Source organism: Paramacrobiotus metropolitanus, unplaced genomic scaffold, assembly GCF_019649055.1.
Source record: "Paramacrobiotus metropolitanus isolate TYO unplaced genomic scaffold, Prichtersi_v1.0 Parri_scaffold0000009, whole genome shotgun sequence".
Taxonomy (NCBI): Eukaryota; Metazoa; Tardigrada; class Eutardigrada; order Parachela; family Macrobiotidae; genus Paramacrobiotus; species Paramacrobiotus metropolitanus.
Window position 1 is genome coordinate 798,985 of NW_026570229.1, and position 21,511 is coordinate 820,495.

A 21,511-nucleotide genomic window follows, 5' to 3' on the forward strand; every position below is an offset into this window, starting at 1 on the left:
AACATCCTGATCAGATTGATGCATTATACGGCGTGTGAGACGAGGCTCACTAGCGTTCACGTCCGTGGCGCTAGGCGCTACGCCTTTGGATTACGGTCTGTGTTGTGTCTCGCTTCTGATTGGCTTGCGCTTTATTAGTGGGCGCGGCTTAGCACGTGCTGCACAGTGTTACACACTGTTGAATTGGCTCTACGATTTGTGATCGAGCTGCGCCGATCGGTTGTTGATTTTCTGTGCTCCAGACTTTCAATAATATTAAAAGTCAGCGATTACGGTGCGACGTTTTGTGTTTCCGCATAGTTCGCGAACCAGATCGTTTCGCTCACTCCACAGGATCTATCCCGTTTAGGTCTCTGTCCCTGGATCCATTCTGGATCTAGCTTTAGATGGTAGCAGAGCCGACAGCGGTTCTCTGATTGAATTGATTTGATTTGTCAGGCATATTTGGCCTGTTATTTGAAGTGTTATCCGCGACCAGCAAGGCGCAGGTCTATACCACAGCAAAGTGCACACCACAAGCGGTGCAAGTTCCTCATCTGACGTGGATTTCCAGCTTCGGTTTTCGGTACGGTATCTTCAGCGAAGAACCGTGCTGTTTCCTTAGCTGTGCAAGAGTGCAAGAGTTTAGTCGTCAGTGTTCCTCGGTGTAGAGTCTTCAGCGAAGACCTACACTGGTGTCACTGATACTCGGCAAGGCTTCAGCGAAGCCTAAGCCGTGGGCCACAAGAGGCGAAGCGCCGAAAGGGGCGCACGGGGAAAAGACAGATCAGACTCCTCCAAACTGGTTGTAGAGCACTACTGTTGCTACGGCACAGCCGGCACAGTATTAGATTAATAGCGCGAGGCACGCTACGGAACAGCGGCGACGCGGGAGCGGAGTTGGAAGAAGAATCTGGATCATTCGGATCATTTTCCCCGTGGAACGCGGAACGGACGGACGGTCAACAGGTAGAGAACCGTTATTAATTACGGGATTGGATAGATGGTAAAATTGGCAATTTCTATTGGTCCGTTCTGAGCTGAGCATAGACGTAGGCGGAGTTTTGCACACGGCGCGCATGTCTGGCCGTTGACCGTGACGTCAGGCAGATATAGATTTTTAGAGGAGCAACGTAATTGGTCAGTTATCTGAGCTGTGATTGGTTGAGATTTGAACTGAATAATTTGAGCTAGCCGACCAATAGGAAAGAGGTAAACAACCCGAATGGGGATTTTCCGTTAAATTTGAGCGGTAAAGGGAAATTTGATTCGAGACGAGATAATTGAGACAGAAAGTGACCTTTTGAGTTTAGACAAAGGAAAAGTGACCTTTGATCAAATTGAGCTAGAAAGTGACCTTTAACTTGAAATTGAGCTGGAAAGTGACCTTTTAACAAAAATCGAGTTGGAAAGTGACTTTTGAGTTGAGTTGAGGCGGAAAGTGACCTTTACTAAAAAAATTGGAATTGACCAGATTGACCTATTTGAGCGACCTTTAAGATTCAAAACTGACGAACGGTGACCTTTATCGAAGTGAAATTGAACCGAATAACGGTACAGCGATATCAGCAGCTGTAGGATTTCATTCGCTAACGTGTTTCGAACTGTAAAAGCTGTTTCGAAGTTTTGTCCGAAAGCGACCTTTTAGGGCAAATCTCTCGAACTTTTTATCGAAAAAGTGACCTTTAAACGGGACTTAGCCGAAATTTTTCAATCGAAAAGTGACCTTTAACAGGGACTTAGAAAAATTTCGGAAGTACAAAGTGACCTTTAGGGCACCTTTTAAACCATACAATAACGTGTGTGTGAGAACAATTGACAGGAGCGTCCAAGTTATCCGATCAACATGGACAAAGACCAAGAGGAACCGACATCCAACAGCAGTCAAGGAAGCAAAAGCTCCCGCAGCTCACAGCAAAGTGCACCGAATCCGTACAAAAAGGACTTGTACCCGTACTCACGTCCAGTTGGACATGAGCGGAACACTCGAGCGCCTAAGGCATTCGAGAAGAAGGATTCACGAGGCTCTGATAGCACTTATCAGAAGGCGCTCGAGGCGGTCGCCAACCAGGAAAGTTCCAGTGACGACCAGAAGCACACTCCCGCGTCTGCAGCGGGAAGTTAACCGATGAACCAGAAAAAGGTCACTGGTGAGGATGGAACCACAGGAAAGGAAGCGGAAGCAGTGGGGGCATCACAGCTGGATGCTACCACTGTCGGAACTGACGAGCAGGATAAGAACGTGAACCTGGCTCAAAGGGATGTTGGACAGACAAAGGTCACCGAAGAGGAATTGGCTGAACTAGGATTGGATGACCTTTCACTGAACGATAAGACTGCAAGCGATGACCTTTGGGCAACTCCAATGGTCTCAGATGAATCGAACGAATCATATTTCACGGATGATGAGACGACGATGAATATGTCGTTCCAAACTGCAATGCGACAAGCCGACCGGGCTGAAGAGATGACACCGTTCAAAGAGATACCGGGGCATCTTATCGAACGGACGCAAACAGGAAAGGTCATCAACGTACGTCCACCGTCACCGAACAGTCCCACGACAACTTTGAGGAGACGCGTTAGTGAATTGGAAAATGAACTCGAAGTAAACGAACGTCAGGCGGACAAGCGGAAACAGGAATATCGAGAAAGGCTGACGACACTTGAGAACCGCCTCTTCGACATGGAGCAGCAACAGGGCGACCTTCAAAGTGCCGCAGACGGCTGGAAAGTCAAATACGAAAGACAGAAGGAATTGGCAGATGAATATTTGAAAATGGCAGATGACAGAGAAATGGAAGGTCATCTTGCAGTCAATGACCTTAACGAGAGTATGTCGGAAGAATCAGCAGAAAGGTCACGGCACTTAGCCGAATTGAAGGACGAATGTGACTTATTGAAACAAAAGGTCACCGAAGCGGAAGCTAAGAGAGACGAATACGCGGCCAAACTCGTTGATGCGACTCAACGGTTGTTGACAAACACTAACGAGGTGTTTAAGCTCAGAAATGAACTGAAGCTGCGAGACGAGAGTATCGGAACCCTTCAGAAGGAATCGCAGGATCATCAGAGAAGAGCCGACGATGCCGTTAAAGTCGCCAAAGATATGAGAGACCTCACGGCGACCGAAGGCGCACGCTTAAACAATGCAATTAAGCGGGTGATGGAAGAAAACGAAATGTTGAAAGAGGATAACAAAAAGATCACTGAAGAGATTAAAGAGCTGAAAGAAGCTGCACAGACGATCGCCGAACAAGGCATGAGGTGGGAGCACGAGGCACACCTCTTGGACGTAAAGGTCACGACGCTCGAGCTTAAAGACAAAGAATGGCAACAAGCGGTTCATCAGAAGACACAGGAGATCATCAGACTCAACACGGAGTTGATCGATATGACGCAAACGGCAATGACGAGAGAAGACGAGGTCACCCAGATGAAGAGTCAGCTGAAAGCAGCAGCAGAAGAATATACGAAATTGGAAAGAGAAGTGACTCAATTGGCCGAACACATCAATAAGATGGAACAGGAAAATGAAAAGGTCACGAAAGAAAAAACCTTCCAATTACATGACCATACGCAGAAGGTCAAACAGGAAAACACTGAATTGAGGAGAGAAAGGGATGAGCTTACCCTAAGGAACAGACGCCTAGAGGACGAGAACAAGGCACTCCAAACGTCAAACAAACACAAAGATGAACAGCTGTTGCGATACGAAGCCAAAACAGCAACAGTGGAATCGCCCCCGCCCAGTTACAGCAAGGCGCACGAAACGGGCACGGGCAAAAGCTTCCATTTCGAAACGCCCTTACGAACTGGCACCGGCAAAGGAAATGTCAAAGTAGAACAAGACGGTGAAAAGGTCAAAGACGATAAGGATAAGGAACCACCATCAGGTTATTCACACTCGAGCCGAGGTGAACCTTCACAATTTCCCCCACATATCGAAGTCAACGCGTTCATCGACGAAGGGCGACGGGACAGACCCCCTAGTCGACAGGAGCGTCCGAGGAAATCCCGCTACGCAAAGCAGAGGCGAAACCAAAACGATGATGAGAGCAGCGAAGAAGAAGACAACTTGAGAGGGGGATTCGCATTAGCGAAAGCGCTTGATTCCATGGCCCGGAAAACGCCTTTGATGACCTTTGATGGCAGCCGTGACACCATCAATGGTTGGACAAGATTGGTGAAAGAAACCCAGGATACCTACCAGCTTACTGATAAGCAAATAATGATTGAAATAGCCAGCGCGGTAAAAGGGCCGGCCAAAGGTTGGTTCGAAGGAGAAAAGGACATAGCATCAGAAGACGGAATTGAGTACACAGTCAAAGAATGGATGGAGAAATTCAAAGACGAGTATGGTGACCGAGACGAAGAAGTCTTAGGCTTACGAGAGGCCTATGCAAGGAAGTTCGAACTCGGAAAGGAATCACTTGACCAGTACTACCAAGCGATGATGCGATTCAAAGGAAAGAGAATCATCACTGAGAAGCAGGCAGTTGGCTTCTTAATCGAGGGATGCAAAGGAGACAATGAACTCTATAAGGCATTGCGCATACAAAAGTGTAAGACGCCGACCGATGTAAAGGACTTTTTCCGACACTGGGCAACAGGAGATGAAAAGTACAAGGCGCCAAAAGGTCAACGTAATCAGGAATACGTGACTGTCCGCCAAGGCCAGGTGGAGAACGTACCGCAACAGAGAATGGCAGCTGCACCAATCCAGCAGCAAATGGAATTCCGTGCAGAAACCCCTGTAAGAGAGGTCACGGAAAGAGTGACCTTTATCGATTGCCAGACGGGGCAGCCAATAACATACGCGATGGTGGCGGCGATACAAGCGGCGGCCCAAGTGAGGCCAGCACCCCAGAATGTGGCACCACCGAACGTAGCGACACCACAACAGGGAATGCCAAATGGAAACTTTGGCGGAAATGGATATGGAAACGGAAATTGGAATGGAGGTCAAAGGAACTTCCAGAATCAGGGACAAGGTCAAGGTCAAGGCAACTTTCAGCCAAATAGAGGAAACCAGAATAACTTCCAGCAGAACCAGGGGTCACGGACGGAATTTAAGTTTCAGATGATCGATGGATGGGTTGCAAATGGTGTGCAGATGTGCCAGTATTGTATGTACGGCAACCACCAAACCCAGGGATGCAAATTCGCCAACACACCACCGGAACAGAACCCGAACCTGTTCGCCTTTAACGAGTGGCAACGATTGCGCGGGCTCGGTGGTTGGCGCCAAGCGGTCGCGAACGGATACGACCTAATCACACAATGGTACCAAGTGAAAGCGACATTACCGTGGCGGCTTCAGAGGAAGGAACAGAGGCTATGGCCGCGGAAATTGGAATGGCGGCAACCGAGGCGGCGGAAACGGAGGTGGCCAAGGAAACTACCAACAGGGTGGTGGCAAAAACAATGGTGGCGGCCAGAATAACGGAGGCGGACAAAATTACGTCCCGGTAAACAACGGCGGAGAAGGAAATGTGCAAGGAAATGTACAAGGCGCGCAACAAGGTGGAGCGCCGGTTCAGGGAAACGGGCAAGATCAGTAGGCGCCGGTGAGCCTACTGATCGACCCGACCCTAAACCACCGGATAAACGGGGGACGGAAAGGTCACCACTGCAGAACGGTACTGCAGTGAATGTGACCACTGCAACGGCTATAAGGATGCCGTCAGCGCAAAAAGAAAGTGGACCGGCTATATGGATGCCGCAACCACAGCAAACGGCTATATGGATGCCGCCACAGCAAATTGAGACGGCTAAATGGATGTCGTCATTGCAAAAGGAAATTGAAACGGCTATAAGGATGCCGTCACAGCGTCAAAACGAACTGGTTATCGGGAAACCAGTACAAGCGGATAAAAGGTCATCACAGATTGATACTGTGAATGAAAACGCGCAACGGGACCAAAGGTCACCGCAGAATGGTACTGCGAGTGGAAATTGTCGTGACGGTAGCGCGACACTGCGAACAGCGCAGCAAAATGAAAGGTCACGGTATTGCAGCGAAAAGGTGCTAGCTGAACGCCGGGCATTACGCAATGCGAAGATTCAACAAGCGATGTTGAATCAAAAGAAGCCGCAGAATAGCACTACAGAAGAAGATGAAGAAGTGCACCATTCGAAATTCCGAGAGTATATGGAAGAAAAGGGTATACTGAATCGCCAAAGGTCACCTTCCGTGGGAAAAGTCGGAGTGAAAAGTAAAGGAGCTAGTGCGAACGCTAAAGGTTACGGTGAAAGCGCCGTGCCAAAAGGTCAAGAAACAGACTTGACACTGCGAACAGCGCAGCAAAAGAATAGCGAACTGGCACAACAAAACTCCGATGATTCACTTGTGGATGCAGTAACCCTGCAACGGAAGGAAATATGGCGAAAAGTGGCCTACAGACCGAATGGGAATCACGGGATGTGGATACCCATGACACCGAAAGCGAAACAAAAAGGTGGAATGTCACAAGAAGATTACTGGGACATGCAACAGTTACGCACACAGGGCGAAAGGAAAAGATTAGAAGAATTGGTTACCGGGAAACCAGCAGTGTTTAACGCAACCGAATACAAGAATGCACAAGCTGACATGAATAATCCGCGAAATGCACCGCCAAAAGATAAACCGCTGAATTATGGAGAACAAGTTCCCATACAAAAGCTGTCAGGCGGCGGATTTGTTATAAAGCGCAATGAAAGGTCACGGGACTTAGCGCAGAATGAACGAAAAGGACGGTCAAATGAGATGGCGCAAATGCAACAGAGTAGCGCAGCGGAAAGGCCACGGGATTTATCAAAAGCACTGCAACAGGATGCCAATGACAAGTCACCGGCTCGAACGGACGGAATGTCTTCGCAAACCGATCCGACGAAAACGAATAACGAAGTGTCCGCGAAGGTGATTGAATGGATGGCCCAAAAGGGATATGATATGGTTACATATGAAAGGTCACCAAATGAGACGAAAGATAGCGAAGCAGATGAATTGAAGCGAGCTGACCAAATAACAAGTGAAGTCATTGAAAAGTTGCGAGATAAAAGAAATGAAAACTGCAAAGAGGAATTGATCCACGAGACGGTAAACGAAGTGACTAAAGGTCACGTGGACAGCACAAAAGCAAACCCGCAAGTGCAGAATAACGAAAAGGTCACCAGCGGCAAAATGGCTGCAGAGAAGCAAGCGGATAAGAAAAAACCGCAGAAATTCTACGATGTCCGAACTGACGTGCCACACAGGATTGACAAGTTGAGGGAGATACTGAAAGGTCACAGCAATCCGGCGAAAGGACAAGCGCTTCCCGACACGGATCCGGGACCAGTATCGCTAATTCCTGTGAAATGCAAGATCCATACATTGAAGATTCAAAATGGAAAACTGCCCAAAAGAATTGAAGCGTACACTCATGAAGTGAAGGTGGGAGACATAAAGGTCAACGCAATGTTGGACACCGGCGCTGAGACGTCGCTGATCAGCAAACCGTTTTGTGAGAAGAATGGACTTCATATGCTCCCATTGCCACCAGACAGACTGGTGAAGATAAACGGAATTAGCGGAACGTCAGGATTCATGGTGACGCATTACTGCGTAGCACCAGTGACCTTAAGAAAGAAGACCAGTGAACATTCGTTCTACGTCCGACCGAAGTGTGACGACGTACAGGTGTTATTGGGATTTGACTTCTTAGAGAAGAAGTTCGTATTGATGGATAACGAAGGAGAAGAAGAGAAGGAAGATGACCCAAAACCAGTTGCCAAAATTCAAGTCGGAAAGGTCACCGAACTTGTAAAGCAGACGAGAAATACTCAAACGGCTAATAAAACGCTAATCCCAGTACCAGAGGCACCGGGAAAGGCAAATGAAATGAAGACGAAAAAGGAATTGTCACCATTTGAGCAGTTGAAATTGATCCAACAGGAGATTGAAAAAACACTAAACCGGACAATGCTGACACAAAAGGGAAGAGAAAAGGTCATCCCAGTACCAGAGGCACCGGGAATGACGAGAGTGCAGCAGAACGAGATTAGCCAACGGACAATCCCAGTACCAGAGGCACCGGAGAAGAAAAGTGAAAGTGGAAATCTCAAACAAGCGAACGAGAGGAAAAAGGAACCGCTAGCGCCGGATACGGATGAGGCGATCATATTTCTCCCGGACGGGAGAAGTATGATCGCAGATAACGGTGAGCAAGGAGTCACAGAAAAAGAATGTGTCGAAAAAGTTATCCCAGTACCAGAGGCACTGGGAAAGGAAAACGAAAGGTCACCAGCGATAAGAGTTGCGAACTTGGAATCAGAGCGCACTTCGAACCTTTTCGAACCACGACCTGCTACCGAAAATGAAACCGAAGAAAAAGATTTGCAAGGAGTACCAGAGCGTACCCCGAATTTTTTCGAACCTCGATCTGCTACTGAAAATGACGAAAGGTCACCAACACTAGAAGAGATAGCTGCCACACAGAAAGAAGCGACAGCTGCAGCGAAAGAATCGCTTGTGCCTGGCATGGAGTGGGCAAAGCCTATCCCAGCACCAGAGGCACTGGGAATAAAGACGGCTAAAGTCAGAAAGGATAAAAAGAGTGAAAGGTTGCGGATATCGAAACGAATAGCCGAAGAAGAGCAGATGTTCCTGAGCGAAATTCGCAACAAAGCACTTGAACAATTGAAAGGTCACCAACTGAACAAAGAGTCAGAGACTATTGACATATCCTCCGATGAAGCGAGTGTAATAGAAATCGAAGGTGAGCAGAAAGCCACGACACAGGAAACAGAGGTCGTCAATCCGCAAACGAGCAGAAGGATATTAACTAAAGAAGAACGAATGGGGAGTTGCGGACACGGTTACTACGAGGATCCGTGCAGAGTGCAACCACAATGGGAATGCACTGAATGTTGCCAAGACGCCTCCCAAGATGACCTTTCAGAATGGCCGAAATGTAACGCCTCACTGGCAGATCTTAAAGGTCAAGTCCAAAAGAAAACGAAAAGCATCATGCGAACAAACGAAATGTGGAAACCACACATCGAGCGGTATCATTGGAATAGATATCGGACTTGGTTGTCATGTGTGAAAAACTTCATTACGGGAAGAGGAAAATGGCTGAACCATTGGCAGCAACGAGTGGATGACGGAATCCAAGATCCTCTCGACCCGGTATTAACCGAGCGAAAACTTGAAAGAGAGATAGACTCAATGAACGAGGAAGTACAGCTATGGGAAGAAGCGAGGATAGAACTGTTCTGGGACTTTCGCATAAACCATATGTATAAAGGTCAAGGGAGAACAGTCATATTCCCGACAGGACTCGGTACACCGGTATACGAGTCAGTGGTGGAGTTCTGCAAAGCACTAAAAGAAAAAGACTGGGATATATTCGATAAATATTGGACGAAATTTGAAGCGGAGATTCCTATATTCGACATAAAGGAAATGCGAGAGTTGCAAGTAACCCGGAAAAGAAGGTTACCGGGGTTAATAGAAAAGAAAAAGGTGACCTTTGCACCAGATCCGGATGGAGTGGAATACCCAGAACGAGGTGGTGATACGTGGTGCATGTACGAAACGATTCCGAGTGATGACTGGGTCACCGAAGAGCTGATGGCAAATTGTGTTTTCGTTGGTCCCAAACGACCTAAAGGTTATGAAACAGCCCAACAGGATGAAGTGGATAAGGTCACTGTACAAGAAACCGAGAAGGAGGACACGACCAAAGAGATAGCTGAAGGAGGATCGAATGAAACAGAAGGAAGTTCAAAATCGGCCTTCGACGTTGCACAAATGTTAACGGACAGAGGAGAAATGTGGAAGAAGTTTAAAGAGGAGGTTGAAAGGATATCGAATGACCAACAAAACCCAGTAACTGAGGCAAAAAACGGGGAAAGGTCACTCGATAACGGTGAGGAATGTCCGCCGGTCGAGTTGACCGAAAAGCCATTAACGAACCTCGAGCAAATGGAAAAGTCAAAATCGGACGAAGAAAGGCCAAACTCCGATCAGGCGGAAAGGTCACCAACGAGAATCCGAGTAGCAAGGAGTCACCCAAGAGTCGCTGCACGAAATGGGCGAAAGGCAAAAGAAGGGGACAAACCCCTGCTCAAAAATTCGAAAGCAAAAAAACTTAGCGATTCGCGAAAAAACGGAAGTGACCTTTCATCAGATGATGAAGGAGTTGATGAGCGTCCACTTGAAAAGGCTGACAAAGGTCAAGCCGCTGCACAGGAATACGAGAGCAGCGATTCGGACTCGGAATGGACGAGTTCCAGTGATAATTCAACGACTTCGGAAGATTCAGGCGTCAGTGACCTTTCAGAACAAGAAGACTTGTTGGATTTGGACGAAGATGACGAAGTTAACGAAGAAAAAGAAAAAGAGATAAAAGTCAGAAGACTGAGAATAGAGAAAGCAAGACTGTCAAAACAGGTCATTAAAGTCTACAGCGACCAACGGATCAAATTGAAACCGTCAAACTGCACACGGGTAAAGGTCAAGATGGGAAAATATGCACCAGCTCAAAACAAACTGATGTGCAACCGTTGGCAGGAGTGACGGACCATAGAGGAAAATATTTTGAAATCGTCATTGCGAATCACAGTAGCAAATACCAGATTGTGAAGAAAAATCAGCTGCTCGGCTACGTGGAGCCGTATGAACATATGGAAAACGTAAAGGTCAATGCTGGGACAGTAAAGAACGTACTCGAAGACCCTGAGGTGGATGATACAACGAAAGCCGAATTGACAAAGATAATTGGAAATCTGAAATTAGGACCTGACCTCACGGAGGAACAAAAGAACGACGTGTATAACGCGTTCTGGGAATTCTGGAAGGTCTTACCGACATCAAAGAAACCGTATGGAGATGTGAAAGGAGTCACTCACGTTATCGATACGGGAGATGCGAAACCAATTAAATGTAACCCGGCCAGAACGAGTTGGACAGGCCGCGAATTCATATCGAAGCATATCGAAGAGATGCTGGCACAAGATGTAATTGAACCGTCAGATGCCGAGTGGAGCTTTCCAGTCGTGCTTGCTGTGAAAAAGAACGGCGACGGAACGATGGGGACCAGATTTTGTGTCAACTATATTATGCTGAATAAGTTGACGAGGAAGAACAATTACCCGTTACCGAATCCGGACGAGTTACTTGATGCGTGCGCAGGAAATAAATACTACGGAAAAATGGACTTACAAAGTGGATTCTGGCAGATCCCGATGGATCCAGCGTCAATCAACAAAACGACCTTCGTAACGCAAGATGGAATGTATCGTTTTAAAAGAATGCCATTTGGAGTTTGTAATGGACCAGCGACATTCCAATTGTGCATGGATAAAGTACTGTCGAAAGCGAAAAGAAAAGGCTGCGTTTTCGGGTACATTGATGATGTGATTTTCGCCGGAAAGACTTGGGCGATCTTTTTGCAGAATTTGAGGAATGTATTGATGAGCCTAGTCGAAGCAGGATTCACGATTAAACCGACGAAATGTGAATTTGGAATGAGACAAATGGGATTTCTGGGTCATATACTCAGTGAAGACGGAATTCGAATGGATCCTGAAAAGGTCACCGCAGTCTCAGAATTTAAACGACCTCAAACAGAAAGACAGTTAAGGTCATTCCTTGGACTGGCGAACTATTATCGCAAGTTCATAATGGGATATGCACAGAAGACTTGCCACTTGTATGAATTACTGAGACAAGATAAACAAGTGAAGAAGGACTGGACAAAGGTGCATGAAGAGGAATTCAACAGCCTGAAACAACTGCTATGTGAAGGTCCGGTATTGGCAAAATTCGACCCGGCGAAACCAACCGTTATTGAATGCGACGCGAGTAAAGAAGGAATTGGAGCGGTACTGTCACAAGACGGCCATCCGATCGCGTACGCGAGCCGCGTTTTACACGGAGCAGAAAGAAATTACGGTGTAACAGAATGGGAATGCCTGGCAGTGGTCTTTGCTGTCAGAAAGTTCAAGCCATTCATCGACTATGCGGAATTCACCGTAAGAACGGATCACCAGGCGCTGACCAACCTATTGAGGTCGGAAACGAACAAAGTCGGAATGAACCCGCGTTTGACGAGATGGGCAATGGCGTTACAGGGTCACCAATTCAAAATTGAATACAAACCGGGAAAGTATTGTGACAATGCGGACGCGTTATCAAGAGCGCCGATCGAAGGGCCAACGTGTCATGAAGAAGAATTCGACGAAATTCCAAATTTTGAAGATTATAAGAAAGAATTTGACACAAAAGAACCAGCGATTGAAATTGGACAGCTATTCTTACAGATGGTGGAACAGAGGGAAAAACGGTTAAAGGTCACCTCAGCTACGGCAAACGAGTCGGCTGAAACGGAAGCAAAAGTGAACCGGGTAAAAAGTTGGTTGCCCACCGTGAGTGACCTAAAGGTCACCGGACTTGAAGTGGAACCAGAACCTCAAAATGGAAAGGTCACCGGACTTAACGCGGAATTCGGAGATCAAAATGGAAAGGTCACCGGACTTGACGAAACGGTGGAAAGTCGGAATGACCTTTGGGAAAAGGACAAAGTGACACAAGCGCTGAATGAGTGTCCGATCAAGTTGTTGAGATTCCCAAAACAGACAAAAAAGAGGTACAAACCGTTACCGCGGTGCAAGGTCATCAAGGATTGGAACGAACTCAGTACGGCAACAGTCCGTATTGTTAACTTACAAGGCGATGAGGAGGAAGAAGATGACTCGAACTTGCAGTTGCGGAATAAACAGCTGAAGGATCCCCATCTGGCGATGATAATAGATGAATTAAAACATCTACCAGATGCCGAAACGCGATCGAAATTTGAAGTTCATTACCAGTTATGGAATGGCATACTGTACCGAGTAAAGGATAAAAATGGAAAACTTGAAAGGTCATATGTGGTACCGTTGTCAATGCGAAGAGCGATAATCCACGCATTGCACGATGAGAAAGCAGCGGGACATTTGGGATTCGAGAAGACATTGACAGCAATCCGATTGAGATATTATTGGGATCGAATGAGTACCGATGTAAAGAATTATATAACTGCCTGTCAAGGATGTCAGTTTCGTAAGACACCGAGGAAATGCCCACCCGGGAAATTGCAAGAGATTAAAGTGGGACATCCGTTCTTCCGAGTTTACGCGGATCTGAAAGGACCGTTGTTACCAACGAAGAAACGCGGATATAAGTATATAGCAGTATTCATCGATCAGCTGACCAAATATGTGATAGCAGTACCGATGAAGACAGCAACGGCGAAAGAGTTTGCAAAAGTGTTCGTCAAGCACGTGATACTGGTGCACGGAGCACCGCACATCCTACATACGGATCGTGGACGACACTTTACAGCTGAAGTGTTGACAAAGGTCACCAATGTGTTTAAGATCAAACACACATTCGGAACAGCATATCATCCAGAAGGTCAAGGCCAAGTTGAAAGACAGATGCAAACTATTGCGGATGGCTTGGCGCAATACTTGAAAGCGGGGAATGAAAGAAAGTTCAATAAGTACCTCCCATATGTCATTTCGGCGATGAACAGAGTCGTACACGCCACGACCGGATATTCAGCATATTATATGCTGCACGGCAGAGAAATGACAATGCCGGAAGACGTGGTCACAAAAACGAATATACCCGATGATTATGGAACTCCAGACGAATGGGTAGAGACCATGAAGAAGAATTTGACCTTTGCCGAAGAAGTGGCGAGATGTAACATCAAAGATGCGTACGAAAAGAACGCGGAAATCTATAACAAGAAGAAATCGGAACCGAACTTCAAAGTCGGCGACCTTGTGTTGATACGACTTCCAAAGGATACGAAACAAGGAAAGAAAGAGAACCAATCGGACTTCAAATCGAAATATGACAAGGTATGGAAGATCATTAGCTTCCCGCGAGCAAACGAAGCGGAGGTTATTGAACAAAACCCAAAGAAAGGAGCGGACTTGAAGGTGGTCTCGATCGATCGCTTGAAGTTATGGCACCCGCCATTGCCGGATGAAGACGCAGAGCTTAAGCCCCAAAAAGAGACTCCTTTCGAACCACCTCCCCTACCCGAAACGGATGAAGCTCGGATGAACAAGAGTGAAAGCGAAGATAAACCAATAAAGAAAAGAGGAAGAAAAAGGAAAGAAGATAAGGATTTTGAAACAGCAGTTACAATCAAGTTAAACACAGAAGCTGGAAATTTGACAGAAAGGTCACCAGGAACTGAAGATGAAGTAGCCGAACGCGCTTCGCAAAAAGAACTTGAACCGAACCAAGATCCTTTTTTCGAACCACGCACTGTCACCGGAGACGTCGATGACCTTTCGAAGCGGCAGATAGGCGCCGAGATACCAGAGCGCGATCCAAAATTTTCACCAAACCCGAATTTCGAACCACGCACTGCTACCGGCAATGAAAACGACCTCATAAGAAAGAGAAAAGAGGAGATAGAAGCGGTCAAATCAAAAGCTGAGCAATTGGGCCGTGATATAGCGAAAGCAATTGACGAGCGACAAGTCAAACAGAAGAAAAAGAAAATAACTCCTACAGAATTGCTGACCCAGCAAGGTGAAGTGGAAGATGCGGCCGACAAAGAACTTCTTGATCGGATAACTAAAAGACGCAAAGACAAATAACCCACATAAACATGAATAAGGGTTCACTTCATTAAAAATAGGAGTTGGGAAGCTGTGAAAAGGTCATCATCGTTATGACAGCTAACCATTATTGTTTCATTGTTACAGAAGGTAAGCTCAGTTAATGGATAGATTGGAACGCCAGAATTCAGAGAACTCGGATTCGGAAAGTATTGGAAATCCATTAAAGGCATCGACCCCGAAAAGAATGGAAGGTGAATACGGATACGACACTTCATATGGCGAAGGGTCGAAGTCGTCAGCAGGAACGGCACAGAACGAGCCAGGCCAGGGAGGTTATTATGGCAGCCCGCAGTATTATGTGTATCACGATCCGGGACAGCAGACGACTTATCAGGACACAGTAAACTGGGTGCACCACGGCTTACCTGCCGGAACCCAGTATTCGGGACAAATAACGAGCGCCCCTTATCAACCGCATCCAGGAGCGTATACCCCACCGATGGGACCGCCGCAAGTGATGGGACCGACAAGAATGTTGATGCCACCACCGCAACAGACTACACCAAGTAGATTTATGGGACATGGAGGATTTGGCGGAATGTTAACGACCCAGTCGCAAAGGTCATCTCCGATATTGCCGCCCTTCCCAGAATCGGGAGGCCTATCACTGTTAGACATCGGAACGCCTCGAATGAGAACACCGCAGCAACTGGGAGCGCAAAGATTTCTTAGAAACTCGCCACAAAAAGGAGGGAGGCGAGGAGGAAATCGATTTGATTCACCACGACCGCGAGGCGTACTACCGTCGCTGGGGCCAAATTTGGAGCAGGTCGGACCAGATGGTCTACGGGCAACGCCCCCGGGTGAACCAACGGTGCACGATTACTCACCAAAACTTCCGTTGGACATGAAAGAAGATGATGCGCGACTGAACGTGATAGTCGGCAACGAAGAAGGACTGACAGCCGCTGATACAACGGCCATTGGGGACTTTAACCGAATGTGCCGGGATCTCTATAGAATTCACATGCGAGTCGAGGACGAACATGCATTCTACGGAAGGTTGATGAGTCTGGATGCGATCATTAAAGCGGTCCATATCGCGATGAAGGAAAAGACTAAAAGCATCGAAGTGAAACGTAAAGAGTTAGCGATCAGAATCGCCTCGATGAAACAATATCATCCGGCTCTAACCAACAGAAAATGGCCGCCGATGATCGAGAAGATACAGATATTTCTTAAGACAATTCCCAAGGAAAGGGAACCCCCAGCAAGCAGCGCGGCGGGGCCATCACGGGCATCAGTCGAAGCACCAGTAGAGGAGATGTCGGACAGTGCTCTCCTGGAAACAAAGAGAAAAATTGAGACAGAATTAACCGAACGAGCAGAAAGGTCACGGGCTAGTTCAACTGCAGGATCAGTACGCGGACGTACTAGTTCGGTTACAGAGCCGTCTAGCGGGACTGTAAAGAGTGGAAAAAGAGTAAGGTCACCGACGACAAGTCCAAAGGAAAGTGACAAGAAGGAGCGGCGAACGAAAAAGGTCACGACGAGTAAACCACCGATCCCAGTGGGTAGAAAGAGTGCACCACCCACGCCGCCGGACCCTGAAGCTGCTTCAGTTCGACTTCCAAAGTGCCGGACTTTTACAGTCAAATACACTGGAACTGACCATAACGAACGAAAGGTCACCGCTCGGATCGTTGATAAAAGAACGAATAAGGAGATCGAGTCATACAATCCCCTCGCGGACAAGTCAGTCAAAACTGAAATTGGAGAAAGAGCGAAGACAGAAGTTAATAAGGCATTACAGTTCATTCCCCCGGAGGAACGTCATAACCCGAGAGTCCTCATTCAGATGATGAAGCACGTGGTGTCCAAAGTTGCGGTCGAAGAAAACGCATGGATCCGTATTAAGGTGGGCACAAATGACGACCACTTAGCATATACATACACAGTGGACGGGAAACTGCTGACGAAAGAGAGAATTCGGCCGAAACCGACAGCAGACCCAGACCCGAGCAAGCGAACATTAGACGATTACGAGTCGATCCTGAAATATACCGATGGAACGTGCAGAAAAGTGACGCTGACAATCCACTACGGCGATGGGACAACGGAGTGTATAACCGCGGTAATTGTTGACCCGATCACAGGAGATCCGATTCCATACGCTCCATGGGACGTGTCAGAAGAAAGCGCCGAGCACGCCAATCGGGAAGCACTTGAACAGTTGTGGAACTTAATACCAGTAAGTCAACGTCAGGATCCTCTAGTTCAAGCGAATACGCTGATCAGCATGATGCGACATCGAGCGGAGATAGACGAAGCTCATTTCCGACTCACAAGAAAAATGGAAAACGGAGCGTACAAGACGGTGTTTTATGACGCAAAGAAAAACCCCTTATGGGAGATCGTCACACAGGGACAGACGAAAGAAACACCACACTTGGAAGGTCAGGCCCTAGACCCGGCACAAGAAGGTGGAGCCGGAGAGATGGCAGAGGCCTCTGTAGCCGAAAAGGCAGGAACGGAGAGTACCCGGAGACCATCGGAACTGGAAGAATCAGAAGAGGAGGAAGCTAACGATGATTCGGCAGAGGAACAGGCCGACGAAGACGACGACAGGGCCGAGGAGCCCGAGGAAGATAAACAGCCCCCAAAAGTGGTCGTCAAACCGAGGAAAGCGGCTAAACTAGAAGAGGCCATGAACCGTGAGAAGGTCAAGAAAGGTGAATTCCTAAAGAAACGGAAGGAAGAAGAAGATAAGAAGAAAAAGAGTGGTGATGAAAGCGAGAGTACGAGCGCCCGGAAGAAAAAGGGAGAAAGAAAGAAGAAAGACGAACCGTCGTCCCATGATGTCGAGATATTGGATGAATCAGTCGGTGAAGCGGAAGAAAGGTCATCCGTACCTATTATCCCAAAGAAATTCGTTATCGAATCGGCGACATCAAAGTCAAAGGTCACCGAGCCTGAGCCGTCAACATCCAAAGGAAAGGTCATAGCTGTGAAACAAATTGTTCCAGTTGTCATCTCGGCATCTACTCCGAAAGAGCGTAGGGAAAAAGGAATGCGAGAAAAGGCAAAACGAGAGACGTCTCGTGAATCGGAAGCATCGGAAGTGAGCCTTCCAAGTACTTCGACGGTTAGTACGAGGTCACACATGGACCCGAAAACGATTAGACCCAGAACCGCGGAGCCAGGAAGCCTAGCGGAGGCTCTTGAGAGAGGGAAAAAAGCAAAGAGCGAACCAACAAAGTTGGAAAAGAAAGGAAAAGAGGCCATGAAAATCGACGCATTGGCAATGGCCAATTACATCGAACCGGATGGAGAAAGTAAACTCGATTACTCGGGAGATGAAGCAGAATTCGAAGATCCAGACAGTGATAATATGACCACGATTGACGAAATTATTGATGCGTTCAATGGAGCGGAGAAGCACTTTACACGAGTAAGAACCACATCAGTAACGTCCAAATTCAGAACGGGTTTAAAGAAATACCTGAGGAAGGATAAACACCGTAGTTTTACCAAACAGAAATTCGATGTGGTATTGGAATACGCTCGGAATGCGGGAAAACTTCTCCAGAAACATCCGAATTTCGCGTATAAGGCTAAACTATTCAGACCGTCAAGCTCGGACAAGTCGCTGACGACTCCAAATGAAGACACCTCAATGCGAGTAGAAAGGGCAGTCGCGGGAATGACAAGCCCGTTGGGGTCAACGAGTCACCGGATCAGCCAATACATTAACGCCGTGTGGAATGACGGAAAGGGACTGATAAAGGAAATCGACACGGCCACTGAACGCGTGTTGCCCAGGATGATAAAACAGAACATCCTCTCTACAACAAACGCACATAAAGGTTACCCGATTCGATATACGAGAGTAGGCCTGATACCGCCGGAAAAACAAGTCCACTGTCATATGTCCGAGAGTCAGGAGATGGATAAGGTGCCATCGAGTGGAGATCCAACAACTCCCATACTGAATCGGATCGCGCAGTTAACAGCGGAGGAAGAAACAGTTCGGGTTAAAGCACAAGCACCGAAAGTGTCGAAAAAGAAGGGACCCATGGATACTGAATCGGAAGAAAGTGACGATGACAAATCAGCCCCAACGCCTTTGGAACCGGCGACAGAAAAGCCTAAAGGTCAAGAGACATCTGGAACTGTGACGGAAGAAACTCAACCGAAAGGTCATGGGACTTCAGAAAAACGGGAGAAAGAAAAGGTCATGCTCCCAATGGACAAGGCAGCGGCAGAAGCAGAAGCTGCATCTGCGCGACAGGTGTACCAGAAATCATTGTTCACACCATTGAAGGAGGCTTTTGAGAAAGAGCGGCCGAAGTCAGCAGATGAAGTGGGAGGTCACGAGACTTTACCACAGAAGGAGAAAGCTGATGAACCGAAATCGGCACAGTCATCATCTGGTTCAATGGCGAAATTGAGGATTGACGAAATGGAGACAACTGACCCAACGGACTCGGCAATATCCCCCCAGAAAACGGAGACTAGCGGTACAAAAACGAAAGAGCCGACAGATTACACGTTAGGAGCACCGTTGGATGTTAATAACCGGACATGGAACGAAGTCCAGGCGGCGATTCAGATTAACAGAGCACACGAGATGCTCGGGACGGAACTGAAAAGACAAGTCGCCGAAAATTCTAAAGGAAGATCGTCACTCAGCATGAGCGAGCGAGTCCTTAAACGGGCGTATAAGGAAGGAAAGTTGGGATGCAAATATAACAAGGACAACAAAGTTATTTACTACCTTCCGAAACAGGGCACGGACCGCACACCCAGACTTAAAATGGAGCTGGAGGCCTGGAAGATAGCCATCACAGATGTGGCTTTGGACGCCATTGGTGGTACCAACGGAGCGTCTTGGAATGACCTTTCGAACTTCATGGCCGTCCATTATGAACTGGGAGAATTGAACATTGAAAACGATAAAGAGTGGATCAAAAACGCCATTGAAGCTCTGATCGCGGAGAATGCACTGCATATTAATAAGGACGGCCGAGTGGACTTCAAACCGTATAACCCGCCGGCGAAAGAGTCCGAATGAAGGGGACGAGTGTAATAGGCAGCGAGTAATGAACCCTGCTTATTACAGAAAAGCATAAAATAGTTAAAAACGAATGAGAAAAGTTTTGCGGAAGATTGAGAGTGAAAAGGTCAACTCGAGAAGTAGCAGCAATAAGACTAATAGAAAAGGTCACAGTAGTCAGAAAGTGCTGATAACGTGAGAAAGGTCACCACGTTATAGCGATAGAGAGGGATACAGGAGCTAGGAAAAGTCTCAGCTCAGTAACGGAATAGGCGTAAAAATGCTAGAGAAGCCTTGATAATGGATAAGATGGAAAAGATTAACGTGGAAAAGTTACTTGATGGATTGTTTTCTGATTGCAGATTCAAAACGGAGAAAATGGCACAGAAAGGTCAGGCCACTCCTAAAAGCTCAGGATCCGCATCGGAGATAAACAGATCTACGGGCTATAACCCAAAGTGTCCGGACTGTTTAAGGAATAACAGAAAAGTTGATAAGAAGTTCCCGTGCTACACATGTGTTCACAAGTTGGGGGACCCACACATCGTCTCACTCGTGGGACTTATGGAAGCCAAACGCGGGAACATGGATGTCTTTCGAAACCTCATCAGTGCGAGGAATTACGGCAGTATCCCAGTTGAAGAACGAATGCTACTGGAGGATCGTTACCGGGAAGCGATCCAGAATAACGAAAGTGGATGGGACGAGACCTTGGAGCCGTTAAAATGCCCACAAACGGACGCATACCGAAAGAAATTTGAGGAGGAACAGGAAAAGATGCGGCAGCAACAGTTGGAGGACGAACTCCGGGCAAAGATCAATGCGGCTAACCAAAAGGCGAGCGAACAGGCTGCACGAGAGGCGCTGCCAAACCCGTCGAGTTCAAATGTACCGACAGCCAGCCTCAACGAAGATGAAGCACAGCTGACACGTCAGTCTCTGATTATTCAGATTGATACGCTGACGAGTGATCCGGCCGCTATGCAACAGGAACTATTTGATGCACTGTTGCGGGAAAAGTTGAGACTGCAGAAGGGTTTCGCTCCGGCACCATACATAAGGAAGGCAGTTGAAGAACGTATGGAGGAGCTACGCAAATCCCGTCAGAATGAGAGTAATGTTCTACAGGCGCTCAGAGGATTCAGACGAGATGACGTGTTCACACGGCCCCGTTCCCCTCCGCATAGAGAAAGGTCACGCGGACATTCAAGGGAACACGAGCGAATCTCTGAAAGGCGGAGCGAAAGGTCACGTGAACATTCTCGTGAAAGGACACGGGATTACCGCAGCGAAAGGTCACGCGAACGTTCCCGTGATCGCGATTACCGTGGCGGAAGAGGATGGGTGCGCCATGGAAACGAGATAACTGAGACAAGCATTCAGCGGAAAATCGATACGGCAAAGATCTTGGCCGCGACAAGAGGACGTGAAGAGCAACGGCGTGCGGAGACTTACCGTACAGAGCCTGAAAAGAAAGGTCATCAGGTGCCGTTGGAAGTTGGATTCCGCAACCGCAATGTTAGAATGTCAACACCCGAAAGGTCATGGGATAAAAGGCGCGAACACACGCGAAATCGAACGCCAGACCCACAGGATAAACGATGGCAGGAAAGAGCAAGGTATTATGCGGGTTTTGAATCTGGCGCAAGCAAAAGGTCATCGAGCGCAGAACGGGAAGATTCACCCCCGAAGTATCAGCGGATGGAATCAGTGTTCATGTAGTGGAGTCCGAAGATGATATGATGATCGGTTCAGCCGCGGTCGGCGAAGAAATGGTCCGACAGTGATTTCGAATGAACGCGAACCCCGATACAGTCGACATGGTATATGATATGCGCGACACCGATGAACAAAAGACGGAAATCTGCCGATACA

At 47.5% G+C, this 21,511-nt stretch overlaps 1 protein-coding gene across 1 annotated transcript; it reads left to right on the forward strand.

Annotated features, from left to right (window-relative positions):
* The first annotated feature begins 375 nt into the window (after nt 1–375).
* Nucleotides 376–21,358, forward strand: LOC129582911 (serine/threonine-protein kinase fray2-like). Its single transcript, XM_055474540.1, has 2 exons — nt 376–948; nt 19,999–21,358. The coding sequence occupies exon 2, from the start codon at nt 20,015–20,017 to the stop codon at nt 21,356–21,358; it is 1,344 nt and encodes a 447-aa protein (XP_055330515.1). The 5' UTR covers nt 376–948; nt 19,999–20,014.
* Nucleotides 21,359–21,511: the final 153 nt, after the last annotated feature.

What these genes read in the sequence shown, in the direction of transcription:
- LOC129582911 (XM_055474540.1), top strand. Translation starts at nt 20,015, where the DNA reads ATGGCACAGAAAGGTCAGGCCACTCCTAAAAGCTCAGGATCCGCATCG.